Here is a 13,809-nt window from a genome sequence, read left to right as displayed (position 1 = left end):
GAACCTGGAATACTATTTCTGATTTATTTTGCTTCAGAATTATTAGAAACAAAATGTGACAGGTTGCAATACCTATCTTTCAGAATTGAGACTACCCTTCAAATCCCTGCCCACTTTCTCTATTTTTCTCAACTCTGCGATAGGAAAAGAACAAAGAACAAATTTTTGTAAGTAATGGTACAATCAGGCAGTTTTGTAGTATTGAAGTTTATTAGTTTGCAAAATGATAAAAACAAAATAGAAGTCACATGATATAAATTCAAGCAATGTGTAGACCCAAGGACCTAAAAACAGAAAAGACAAACATGAAATTAGAAAGTTAATACCTATGACTCTCTTAAAATCTTGTCATCAGATGAGCACTTTAAGACTTGCCAAGAAAAATGAAAACACTGAATACACATTTTTTTCTATAGTCTATAGTCATTTGTATGTGAAAACCATGGAATCAATGGAACGAAAGTCATGGAATGAGAAGTATTTTATTCTTTTAAAGTGTTGTGCTTTTGATGTAGGTAATTTGATTTTTCTTATATTTTTGAAATGGAACAAGTGACTGAGAGAGAGACATGGAAGGCGTTATTTAACTGGGAAGATCCTGTTGGTTTTACACTATGATACACTATAAGAATACATTTCAATTTTAGCAATACTGATAATGATGTTGGACCTTAGTGCTGACTTGGCTTGTTAAATCCATTCATCATGGTTGCATTCTGAATCTGAGCAGCTCCTCACAGCCACACCACTGTTGTTAGGGAGCAGGCGGGTTAAATGTTAAAACCAGCAATAACTACATGGTACAATAAAATAGATCCATACAGCCTTTAAGCGTATGTTTGCTTTGAAATTCCCTAAAAGACGTTCATATAACACTGGGGTGCTGAATTCCTAAGACATGTGCTAGTTTTTTTTTAAAGAAGACATTTAAATAAATATTTGGGATTGTTCTCACATAAAACATTTGGAAAAAGATACATGGATTGCATTTAACTTTTTTTAACTGTTGTTGGGTAGCAGTGATAATACAAAGATGAAATATTATTTGTTATGGTAACAAAAAGAAAGAGTCACTGATCATAGAATTCACTAATATAAACAGAAATTAAAACAAGGAGAAAATAACTAGTTAGCTGTCTGTACACTACCCTGCTCCCTCCACATGAAAGAAATATTAGGTATAACTGGTACTAACCTTACAATAGTTTAAAAGGAAATTGCCAATAAAACAGGAAAAAATGGATAGTAATAGACAAAAACATGATACTTTGCCATTAGTTGTTCCCAACAGAGGAAGAAGATTTTTTTTTTGTAACTGCACCCAATACTGAGCTCCTCAAGCCACTCTACTTTTTTCTTTATTGGAGTTTTGTAGTGCCACGTAGGCATATTCTGAAGTTGTTCAAGAACTGTTCAGCATAATTTTGATTTATATTGTTTCACTTTAGAGTAGCAGTTAATGCCCAATTCTGAAATAAGGATTAAGACATTTAATAGGGATGAGAATGGAATTTATCTTAATGATCTAAGACAAGTTTAGACAGTCTTCAGCCACTGCTCTAGGCTATGTATACATTTAGGGGAAAGGATCAAAATGTATTACTCCTGCAGTATTTTTCCAACCTCGTTCCCCCTGACCTCTAGAAAAATAAATCAAAACAATAGCAAGTTTTATTGAAAGCTGTTGCTTAGGAATTTAAATCCTCAGATATGAAGATGTCATTCATGAATAATACTTCTTGTTTTCTCAGTCATCCCCTAGCAGGTTTTCCTATGCCAACAATTCCCTCCTCCCCCTCTGACTGAAAACTGATCATTCCAAATTGCATGGCAATAAACATGATTATTAAAGGAATATTTGGCCATATATAAATTTTGACTGTAAACTCAGTTATCTGTTTTTGGCACTACTATTCTACAAGCATTGTATTCTACAATACTTTAATTAAAAAAATCCACCAACTAGAGGCAGATAAAAAAGAAACCTAAACATGTAAATGGAATAAAATGAACAACAAACTAATTTGTTTCCTTGGTTTAATCATGTTCTTATGGATGCACATAACGATCTTACTGTTCTACAGAATGAAAGTGAAACTTCTGCCTCCCTCTAACTTACACCTGGCTTGAAACTGTGTTTATAGAAAGGTATGGAGAGGAAAGGACTAAAGTTGCATTGAGAAAGCAACATTAAGAATGTATTGGAAAAAATGCTGTTATTTTCAACCAGAAGTCAGAACACTTTTTTCTTTTTCTTTTCTTTTTTTTTTTTTTTTTAACTGCAACGTGCAAATATATGAGATTTAACCATTTAACCTGGCAGGAATTTTGCACAGTCTAGATTTTTCACAAATACAAACCCCATTAAATTTAGTATAAACGTTATTGAAAATTTGCCTCTATTTAAGATATTTATGTCTTTTTTGTCTCTTAGCTTTAAATACTATGGCATCTTTGAAATTGAAGAACTCACAGCTTAAATTGATTTTTGCATCAGTGCCATCTATGTGAGGCATCTCAGGCACAGCTGAGAGAATCAAAGTTGGAAGGCCAGACCCTCTCTATAGCTAGGACACAGAGGTATAAAACTCCATCCAGAGGTGTCATTCAGAGCATACAACTTGCCTGTAACTGTCTAGAGCAGGTGGCATGAGTTATCCCCTAACAAAAAATTCGTTATTGGTGCTGCCAGTTTGCACCTCACTTTGTGTAGAAGGGCATGGAGGAAGGGTGCTGAAGTTCTGCCAGCTCGACCAGGGAGCAATGGTATCCACCTGGCAGAAAGCCGTGGCCTCTGCTCTGGACCCACCACGACTGACACAGCTTCCCAGACAGAGCTCTGGTGGGAACACACTGCTGCCCAGGTGTCTGGATGCTCTCACACCAGTACCGGACGGCAGCAGTGAGCACACCTGTGGAAGGTGTGCCCAGGTAGGGGAACGCCTCTGCTTAGTGACAGAGCTCCAGGAGGAGGTGAGTAGGTTGAGGAGTATCAGGGGGTGTGAGAGAGAGAGCGACTACTGGTATGGCACCCTACCTTCCCTGAGACAGGCCCAGCAGGCAGACAGGACGTGTGATATGAAGGCCTCCCTATCCTCTCTCCACCTGGCTGAACACAGTGACTTAATGGATAGGGGGCAGTGGTGACAAGTTCCTGCCCGGCACAGCAAGCGCATCCCTCTGTGACTACCCCATCCTCCCAGGTGCCCTTGCGTAATGGGTATGAGGCTCTGCAAGCGGAACCGAGCAATAACAAGGATGATGGTTCATCAAGCTTGGAGGTGTTGCTGAGGTTAAGTCAGCCTATGCCCTGCGTCAAAACTGCTACCATAAAAGAAAAAAGACAGGTCACTGATGTAGAAGACTCCCTTCTGAAAGGAACAGAAAGATCAATATGCAGACCAGACTCACTTAGAATGGAATTCTGCTGCCTCCCTGGGGACCAGGTTAAAGATATGAAGAGAAAACTTCCTACTCTGGTACAGCCCTCAGATTACTATCCATTACTGATTTTTCAGGTAGGCAGCGATAAAATTGCAACAAGAAGTGTGAAGACAATTAAGAGTGACTTCAGGGCCTAGTCCATCTAGAACTTAGTCTGGCTACTGCCACAAAAGACAAAAATGTTTCTAGAAATACATTAGCAACAAAAGGAGGGCTGAGGAGAATCTCCATCCTTCATTGGATGTGGGGGGAAACATAATGAGAAAGGATGAGGAAAAGGCTGAGGTACTTAATGCCTTCTTTGCCTCAGTCTTTAATAGGTAGACCAGTTGCTCTCCAGGTACCCAGGCCCCTGAGCTGGAAGACAGGGACAGTGAGTAGAATGAATGCCCATAATGCAAGGGGAAATGGTTAGTGACCTGCTACACCACCTGGACACTCACAAGTCTGTGGGGCCAGATGGGATCCACCTGAGAGTACTGAGGCAGCTGGCAGAGGAGCTTGCCAAACTACTTTCAATCCTTCATCAGCAGTCCTGGCTAACTGGGGAGGTCCCAGATGACTGGAGGCTTGCTGATGTGACACCCATCTACAAGAAGGGCTGTAAGGGGGTCCAGGGACCTAAAGGCCTGTCAATCTGACTTCAGTGCCAGGGAAAGTTATGAAGCAGATTGTCTTGAGTGCCATCATGCAGCACATACGGGAAAACCAGGAGATCAGGTCCAGTCAGCACAAGTTTATGAAAGGCAGGTCCTGCTTGACTAACTGATCTCCTTTTATGACCAGGTGACCTGCATAGTGGATGAGGGAAAGGCTGTGGATGTTGTCTACCTGGACTTTAGTAAAGCCTTTGACACCACTTCCCACAGCATTCTCCTGGAGAAAATGGCTGCTCATGGCTTAGACGGATGTACTCTTCACTGGGTAAAAATCTGGCTAGGTGGCTGGGCCCAAAGAGTTGTGGTGAACAGAGCTAAATCCAGGTGGCAGATGGCCACAAGTGGTGTTCCCCAGGGCTCAGTATTGGTGCCAGTACTGTTTAATATCTTTAACAATGATCTGGATGAAGGGATTGAGTGCCCCCTCAGTAAGTTTGTAGATAACATCAAGTTGGACAGGAGTGTCGATCTGCTTGAGGGAAGGGTCTGTAGAGGGGTCTGGACAGGCTGGATTGATGGGCCAAGGCTAACTGTATGAGGTTCAACAAGGCTAAATGCCGGGTCCTGCACTTGGGTCACAACAACCCCATGCAATGCTACAGGCTTGGGGAAGAGTGGCTGGAGAGCTGCCCAGTGGAAAAGGATGTGGTGTTGGTCAACAGCCAGCTCAATATGAGCCAGCAGTGTGCCCACGTGGCCAAGAAGGCCAATAGCCTCCTGTTCTGTATCAGGAGTAGTGTGGCCAGCAGGAGTAGGAAACTGATTGCCCCTTTGTACTTGGCACTGGTGAGGCTGCACCTTGAATACTTTATTCAGTTTTGGGCCTCTCAGTACAAGAAAGAGGTTGAGTTGCTGCAGCATGTCCAGAGAAGGGCAATGAAGCTGGTGAAGGGTCTATAGAACAAGTCTCTTCTCCCAAGTAAAGAGTGAGAGGACAAGGGGAAATGGCATCAAGTTGTGTCAGGGGAGATTTAGATTGGATTTTTAGCAAAATTTCTTCACCAAAAGGGTTGTCAAGAACTGGAACAGGCTGCCCTGGAAAGTGGTTGATTCACTATCCCTGGAGGTACTGAAAAGACATGTAGATGTGGTGCTTAGGGACATGGTTTAGTGGTGGACCCGGCAGTGCTGGGTTAATGGTTGGACTTAATGCTCTTAAAGATCTTTTCTAACCTAAACGATTCTATGAAAAATTCCAGGCTGAGCTCAAATGGACCTTCTTATGCTGGAAGGATACTGAATCCTCTGAAGAAAGGCTGGTAATAATTTTAGAAAATCAAAACTTTTAGTACCATTTGATCATAACAGCTTATTTCTCAAAACCAGCATTTCTAGCAATACCAAGGATTTTTAATGAGCGAAGGAAATGCATTATTTAGGGCATGTTAGTCTCAGCTGTGCCACTTTACCTGATATTTGTTCCAACTGGACTATATGACATGTAAACTTCATTAGCTTCATTCATCTATAACCTGGCAAAGGGTAATCTTATACACTCAGCATAAAAATCTGTATTATTTGTTTGAAAACATTCTTCTTTTTTTTATTACTGCATTGGTCACAGGTTTTAAAATAATTTTATTCAGGACATTAATATGTTATTTTCAGCTTTAAATCTTGTCTCTGCATTCAAGCAGAAAGGTGATCATGGATTGGTTTTAACACAAGATGAGATCTGAGACTGCAATCTACTAAAACCTATATTACATATGTTAAATCTCGCTCATAGTGAAGGGTTACCCACAACCAATGAAAAGCTTAAGTTTTGAGTAGTGGACTGATTTTATGTCAGCAGTATTATGGTGAATTTGAAGGGAGGGAGATGATTAGTTTGGAGTGAAATAGCATTGAACATGGAAGGGGACAATCATCAGGGGAATCCTAATTATAGGAGAAGTAATAGCATTTTGAAAACAGAGGTGCTGACAGATAGTTAGCTTTGAGACCCTAAAAGGAATCATGTGAGGTAGATGAGAATTAGCTGCAAAAGCAATGGAGTTTACTAGCAACAGTTGTGACTGTATGAGAGAGAAACCCCAAGTGGGTATGCAGAATATGAGCAGCTGGTGCAGGTGTGCACCTGTGGAAACAATGGGATAGCAATGTGTGCCTGTGTCTGGAGAATAGACTTAAGAGTAAAAAGTATGAATGAATAACTGGCAGAGCACTGAGATATATCCTCATGCTATCTATATAGGTGGAGAATGAGGTGTTCCTTTTTTCATTATACACATAGCTCAGAAGATTTGCCTCTGGATAAGCAAATTTTCTTAGCAGAAATAGAAATTGTTTTCTGTACTTCACACAGTAATTTCAATGAGTCATTGGAGTTACCAATTGCATGTTTCACTTGTTTTGGTTAATGTGCATTTATATTGCATATTTGGGGGGGCATGAATAAGAAGTCATATTTGAATGAAGCAAAGCTTAACCTTGAAGTAAAACTGAACTGAAGTGATTGGATAGCTTAATAACTTAAACAAGTGATGTGTTAAATTGGGAAAATAGGTAGTACTCTTTCATACCTTATTACTTGGATTAGTAATTTCATTTCAGCATTTTTAAGTTTGTTTTGAAGACGTGATGCAGGTTGTGTTCTATTCAGGTTGTTCCTGCTGTTCCCAGCATCAGAGACAGCTGAGCAGCAGACTGTCATTAAATATTGGCTATATGCTAATCACATACTCTAATATCTTTAGGACTCTTCAGGATGCTTGTAGTACTCCAAGTATGCAATTTTATCAGAACAGTGAACATACTATGAACTTTTTCTTAAATCTGATGCAACCCAATATGGGCCTGCTGAAACTTTTGCATTCATCTTCATCTTTAATTCACAGATAACTTTTAGGCTAATCAATATTGTATATAATTTTTGAGAAAATGATGTAGCTAGGCCTACCTGTTCACTTCTCCAAGCATCAGACTGAAGCAGCACCTCCATGAAAAGCATTCTTTGCACATCTGAAGTGGTGAGCGACAAGTGAAAGGGCACAGAGAGGAGCTGATGGGGGAGAATGTTGACAAAAGCCTGTCAGTTTATGGTTAAAGAAAATGTAAAAAAAACCAGAAAAAATATGCAAGGAAACAAAGGCGTTCTTACCCTGTATAACTTTTGACGTGAAAATACTGGTGAGCATTCCTGGCACAAAGAATGGGTGAATTCCAATCCTGGCAACTTCCAGAGCAGTTCTTGCAAGAAGTAATGGGGTTTCCTTTTCCATGGCAATGCTGGTTATGCCAAATAGAAAGCTATGCTAAGCACAGATGGTGCTTAGGCAGCTGGGAGTGAAGCAGAGGCAGAAAGAACCCCCAAACATCCAGAAAACCAAGTTTTTCTAGAGATTGCTTAGCAATAGTAGTGAATACACAGCTGAATTAACTGTTGGGCAAGAGAAATTTAATGAGGTTCTTATCAGTTACACATACAGAGATGTGACCACCACCTACTCCTCATCAGTGTTTTTTTCTCACAGAAAAAATTCTGATATACCCTGCGAAGTTGTCTTCTCTCAGAGTCTTTCTTGGGAGCTTGAGGATGATCCAGGCTGGTGAGATTGAGATGTAGTACAACAGAATACCTGAAGTATTTTACTGCTAGCTTTGTTTTGTCCTATGCTTCTGGAAAAACTTATCCAGAAGTACGGCTTCCTCCATGATGGTCAGGATTTAGGGATAACCATCTACCTGGATTGTATAATTTGTTAGTAGCTACAATTAAAACAAATACAAACTAAAATTCTTTTTACTGTTTAGGAAGTAAAAGTATATAAGTATTGTTGTTACAGACTTCATTAACTCTTATCTGTTTACAGATTTTTTTGCCTGCTGAAATTTTCTTTGTTTTTTGAAATAACAATCTGTCTAATATGTTACACAAGTGGCTTCCTTTCTGAATGGCCATACTGTTTTAGACAGAGTCACAGGAATGGTGCAAAGAGAGGGAGAAGAAGTTTAACCAAACAGAAGAGATACTGATGGGTTAACTCCAGAGGGGAAAAAAAAAAAAGAAAGAAGAATGCTAGAGAACACTGAACAGGCATCATCTCAGTAGAAAAAAGCAGGGTTTTTTTGTACTAGTTATAAATGGAAAATTTTGAAGGTGCTATAGCAAAGAAAAACCTTTTTGAGTAGTCAAAGGTTTAAACCATGATGTCTGATCTGGGCATTTCAGAACTTTTCAGTAAGAGGTCTGGAAATTTGTACCTGGGTTTTTCTCAGTTCTATTGGGAAATCTCAAATCAGAATTTGCAATGCAAAGGTTAGGCTTACTTTAAAGACAGCTTTTTCCTAGTAGTTCTCGGTTACTTCAAGGGGTGGAGTAACTGCCATCACTGTTTGGTCAGCATAGCTGTCTAATCCTCACTGGCCTGCTCTTTACTGCCCAACGGCAGCCTCACTGCCCAGAATGAGCACTGTACTGTCTGAAAGAAGCTTCACACCTGCTCCTGGCTCATTTGTCCCACTGTCTGCCCAAGTCTGACAAATCCCATCCTGCATGGCTTAAAAGGAGGCCTCTCATCAGTTTGACTCCTTGTCCCTCACCTGTTTTTTACTCTCCTTTCTTCAGATGTTGTACACAGAACTTGGGGTGTATCTGTGTGTGTAAGGCTGAGTCTGATTAGCTTTCTGGGAGCTGTGAAAGAACGTTTGTTTTTTTTTTTGCTTTGCTCAGTGACCTCAGGTAGGCACAATTAAAGTAATTTGTGGAGGCTGTAGACATTCAGTGTTCAGGAATCTGTAGTAATGTTCAGTCTGTATTTACACACATGTGATAACGAATGCGTTAAAGTCCATCTGTGAAACATACAGCTGATGAGGACGCCTGAAAGAATCTCAGGCTATGTTATTTCTGCTAGCCAGCTCTTCCTTTCATGGTAAAGAAGAGTAAATTTAAAGTTCTAACTATGTGATGAAGAAAATTTGCTCCATCTTCTGGTGGGGAAATGGCTGGAAATTAATGCAGTAGAATTGTAGGCAACTGTTTAAACCCTGACCCTCTGTCCAGCCTTATACAGCACTGGCTGTGTAGTTCCTGCCATTTCGAACCATCAACAGTAAAAGGTTTTGGGTTTTTTTAATAGTATTAAAAATCATGGCTATGAAATGCAGCCAGGCACAAAGTGTGAAAAGGTCTGTACCTGCTAGTGAGGAACTGTTTGCCATATTAAAATTAGTATCATCGACAATGTTGACTTTAATAAAACTTCTGTCATAAATGTTGTTAAGTCCTGAATTTCCAGATCAAATTCTATCAGTTCCAATGAAATATGGAACATTTATGGAAATAAAAGAATAGAGGGAATGCTGTACACAGGAATTCTAGGATTGAAAAAGCTATAAAAAGAGAAAGTTTTAAAGAGTATACATTATTTACTCCTTTAAGAGCTCAGTAAATAAGTTTTCAGTATCTCTCTTCTGTTAAGCATGCAATAAGTTTTGTGTACTATAAGATTTTAAACAAATATAACAACTACAGCTTTGTGTCATTGCTAACATGGCATCCTTTCTTTTTAGACAGGGAGCAATAATTTTTCTTCTACTCAGAGGCAGAGATGATGATGGAATTCTTATATTCTGGTACTTGCTTTAGAAACAACTTGTGTTCAACAAGGAAGGCAAGATGGTAGGCCTTATTCTGTGGAAGTTGTGTTTTACAGCTCTAGACAGGTAATTCTATTTTGCAGATTGACAGGTTCCACCCCAAATGTGCAACAGTGTTTGAGGGGTCAGTACCAGGTGCTTACAGGATCAAACCTGCACTTACAGAAGATCCACACCTCTTTAAGTGGACAATTCCATCTTCTTTGGGCACTGGCAACAATGGCTTTAGGAAGAAGAAAAACCTCTATGTATTTTTTTTACTGAATTTCAAGGTATATGAGAAAAAATTATTGAAGAAATCTGGGTTAGTAAGTGGTGATCTTTCCACTTGTATTACCCTTCCTAAAATTTCCCTTGGTCCTGCTATTCTCCTGATGACATTGAAACTCTTTAAACTATGCAATGTATTGTATCTGAGGATCACTCAGAAACACATAATCTAATCCCCATTTTGATCTGAGGAATTGGAGCCTCTGCGAAAGTCAAATGAACCATGTTCCCATGCTGTTACTGGGGAACAATCAAGCAAGCTTGAACCTTGGGGCCAGAGAGAGGTCCACCTCCTGTATCTCTCCTCCCATCCAGTGAAAAAGAGTCAGGCGGTAACTATAACAAATTGTAATAAACAAATTCTGTACAAGTCTTGATCTGAAGAAAAAGAATGGAACTAGTATCTTCAGCATAAGTGGATCAAATATCCTCTGCTTCTTCTCTTCAGTCATTTGGAACTGTTAGGCTATAAGGTTTTTCAGCTATTTAGCAAATTGCAAAATAGATATGTGGTTTTATGTGATTTTTATGACATCAAATCCCTAACCCAATGAGTGAACACAATGAAAAATGCATATGGCTGTTTTTTTTCCCCTGCAAATGTAACACTTTTCCACAGTTATAATGAATGTCATTTAAAGGTATGTTGTACTGTTATTTGAAGGTATGCATGTTATTTGAAGGTATGTTATTTGAAGGTACCAGTAGCACTACAAGACTGCTCAGCATGCATTTGAAAATAATTGTGTTTAACAACTGTCATCATAAACTTTATATTCAGGAACATTTCACAACTGATCCTTATAAGATGTGGTTTTCTAATCTTTAGGTCAGTCTGCTAATCATAAAGTATTTGCCTTTGTCTCACTTCAGAGCTCTGTGTACAAAGGCAAGACTACAGAACAGGAAGTTCTTATTCAGTACGTAAACTACCAGGTGCAAAAACATGACCATGGAATATGATACGCTGCTCCCTATCTGGAGCTGATAGGTGAGTGATCCCAAGTGGCACCTTTTATATTCTTTACTCTTTAAAATATTGATCTTGTTATTTACTGGATCCAGAAAGAACAATACTATAGACAGTACTACATGGGCATTCCCCCCCCCACCCCCCCACATTTCTGCTGTACGGGCTCACTGTGAAGGATGTTATCACCATGCAGAGGGGTATTTCTGATCAGCTATGCAAACATTGCCTGTTTGCCTTACAGGGTGTGGCCAGGCAGCAGGGCTGAAGGTGCCTTCCTGCTGTTTCTGGGCCTGCTGGGTCAGGAGGAACATCTTGAAAGGGGGAGGAGGGTTAATATTGTTCACTCCAAGAGGCTTCTGGAGTGCAGGGTGGGACATGAAAGGCCAGGACTGAGCAAGGAGGGAGCTGGTAGAACAGGGACAGAGTCGAGCCTCCTATGGGAGCAGGGGACTTCCCTGAAGCAGGGAGCAAATTTATAAGCATTGAGGAGGACGTTCTTGGGGATCCAGAAGCACTGAGCGTGGTTGTGCAAGCTACTGTGGGAATTTTGCCACTAAATCTGTTTTCTGTTTGTTTTTCTTTGCAGATTTTTCAGTATTGCTTAGAGACTACGTGGGCACTTCAGAGAATCCTGCTGATTCCTATGAAGTTCTTACCTGCCCTCTGCTTTTCTGTTGAGAAGGTCAGTCAAAAATCTGAGACAAAGCACATCTGAATATTCATCAAAGAGCCAACTCCTCCCATGTGTTTGACGTGATCTCTTGCATCTCACACAGCTAGCACAGGCTTCTTAGAAGTATAAGTAAAATTAAGTTTACTGACCTAACACTGAGTTGGTGAGGCCAGATCGGGGAGCTGGAGAGGGAGCAGATGAGAGCTGGGACAGATGGAAGGCAACTGCAGGAACTGTGCTCTCGCTGCTTTGCTGATGGAAGCTGCTGCCCCATAAAATCCAGTTACCCCCACACCACAATTCTTCACAGTGTCTAGCATGGCTTTCCAAGCTGCTGATGGTGGTGATGGAGGCAGAAGTCTTATTGACATTTTGCTGTTCTAGGGGAAACCCTAATTTGCCTGTACCCTAAAGATGACCCTACTATCTTTGTCCAAACTTTTTTCATCTGCAGGGTCAACACTTTTCTGATAACTGTGAGAAACATGTCTATTATGTATTTTTCATTTTAAAGGCTACATTATATACTTTTCCCCACCCTATGTAATTTTTGATTTATTATGTGGGTTTTTTTTCCTCAGATATCTGTATGCCTCTGAAAAACTCTACTGTATGGATAAAACTGAATACAGAAACATCAAACCAAATTCTAAAAAGTTTTTCACATTCATCAGACCTGTACATATGTAAACTTTTCTGACCAATGGTACTCTTTGTTTGGAATAAATTATTTCATGATACTCTCACTGCTATCATCCAGATCTGTCTGTAGAACCCAAAGTAATTTACCTTCCATGTTTTAAATACCCAAATTATTTTTATGTTAGCCTGGGATTTACTTTTTTTTTCCTGACATGTCTTTTTGTTCTGCCATTTTAATTTTTTACCATAATACCCTATAGAATGTGTGCCTTATCCTTAGGCATTTGCTATTGGGTTTGGTGTGTTTGCTTTTTTGCTTTGACAACCCTGAAGTCAGGGACATTAGGATTTTCCTGAAGTGGGCATCAGAAATGTAAATTTTTCACCTTTGATGGTCCAGAAAAATTTCTGTCACACTGAAAGGAATGTTTACTGTACTTATACATGACTGTATGTGTAATAACAACTGGATCTCTCCTACTTTCTCTTATGGAAAAATCTTTTGTGTCTTACCTTGTCCAGAGAGACTGTCTTGGTCAGCTTCCTTGAAAGGTGGTTCTGATATATCAGTCAGTTCTTTCTTCTCCTCAGCTTCACTAGTCTCATCTCTGGCTTGCAGACTAGGTGGGGTAAAGCTACCTGTGGTATAAACTGCCAGTGTGGTAGCCTGCTCCACTGGAGACTCATAGCCATCGGTGATTAAGTCATTGCTAGCAGAATCGTCTGCTGGAGGAGGCAAATAGGAGTCCTCTGGTTTTGGAGGACTGCTAGTGCTAACCAGAGCACTGAAAGGCACTGTGAAACTTTGGTGGTCAGTAGCGATACCTTCTGTGTATGGAGGAGATTTGGCCTGAAAAGGTTCTCTGGAGGGTTTGGTAGGGAATGCTGGTTCAGATGAAACAAAATTATTAAAGTCTTCAGGGGCACTGATCTCTCCACTTCGCACAGGGATTCCAGTTGTAAATTCATTGACCAAGATGTCTCCTGTTTGGTCCACTGTTGCTGGGCTGGGGTAACCTAGTGGAAGTTCCACACTCATGGAGTCCTCCTGAAAAAGTTTTTAAAAAGCAGCTTGTTTTATTATGTTTAACTTTCATTGCTCTAAAGGCCAATAATCTTTAGCCACAGGAGCCTGCAAACAGCTAATTCAGCATGAAGTCATGGGACGTATAAATTGTTTGGCATGTGCTTGTGATCCTAATCACATTGCTTATAATTTTAAAAATAGTGCAAGAAAGATGACCTTCACTATCCCTGTCAATTGCTCTCCTTCTGTCATTGAGATGTACTACTGAACTGGTGAGATTGTTTACTTTGTAATTAAAACTGAAAAAGGTAATCAAGCAGTAATATTCACCTGTAAATGCTCCAAGCAGTATCTCTGTTGCAGTATAACACCACAATATTCATCCTTACAGCATTTAGGGAAGGCAGATATGTATTTTAGCATAAAAGCCTGTCCTGGTTTCAGCTGGGGTAGAGTTAAATTCCTTTGTAGTAGCTAGTATGAGACTATGTTTTGGATTTTTGCTGGAAACAGCGGT

The 13,809-nt window shown here is 40.0% G+C and overlaps 1 protein-coding gene across 1 annotated transcript in view; it reads right to left on the bottom strand.

The window, feature by feature from the left end:
* Positions 1–13,809, bottom strand: part of IMPG1 (interphotoreceptor matrix proteoglycan 1) — a 64,201-nt gene that overhangs the window by 19,277 nt on the left and 31,115 nt on the right. Inside the window, exon 12 of the mRNA XM_064448636.1 lies at positions 12,779–13,313. Coding sequence (XP_064304706.1) covers positions 12,779–13,313 — 535 coding nt within the window. The remainder of the gene's footprint in view (positions 1–12,778; positions 13,314–13,809) is intronic.

This window comes from Phalacrocorax carbo, chromosome 3 (genome assembly GCF_963921805.1).
Source record: "Phalacrocorax carbo chromosome 3, bPhaCar2.1, whole genome shotgun sequence".
NCBI classification, from domain to species: domain Eukaryota; kingdom Metazoa; phylum Chordata; class Aves; order Suliformes; family Phalacrocoracidae; genus Phalacrocorax; species Phalacrocorax carbo.
This window is presented reverse-complemented; position numbering and strand designations above follow the sequence as displayed.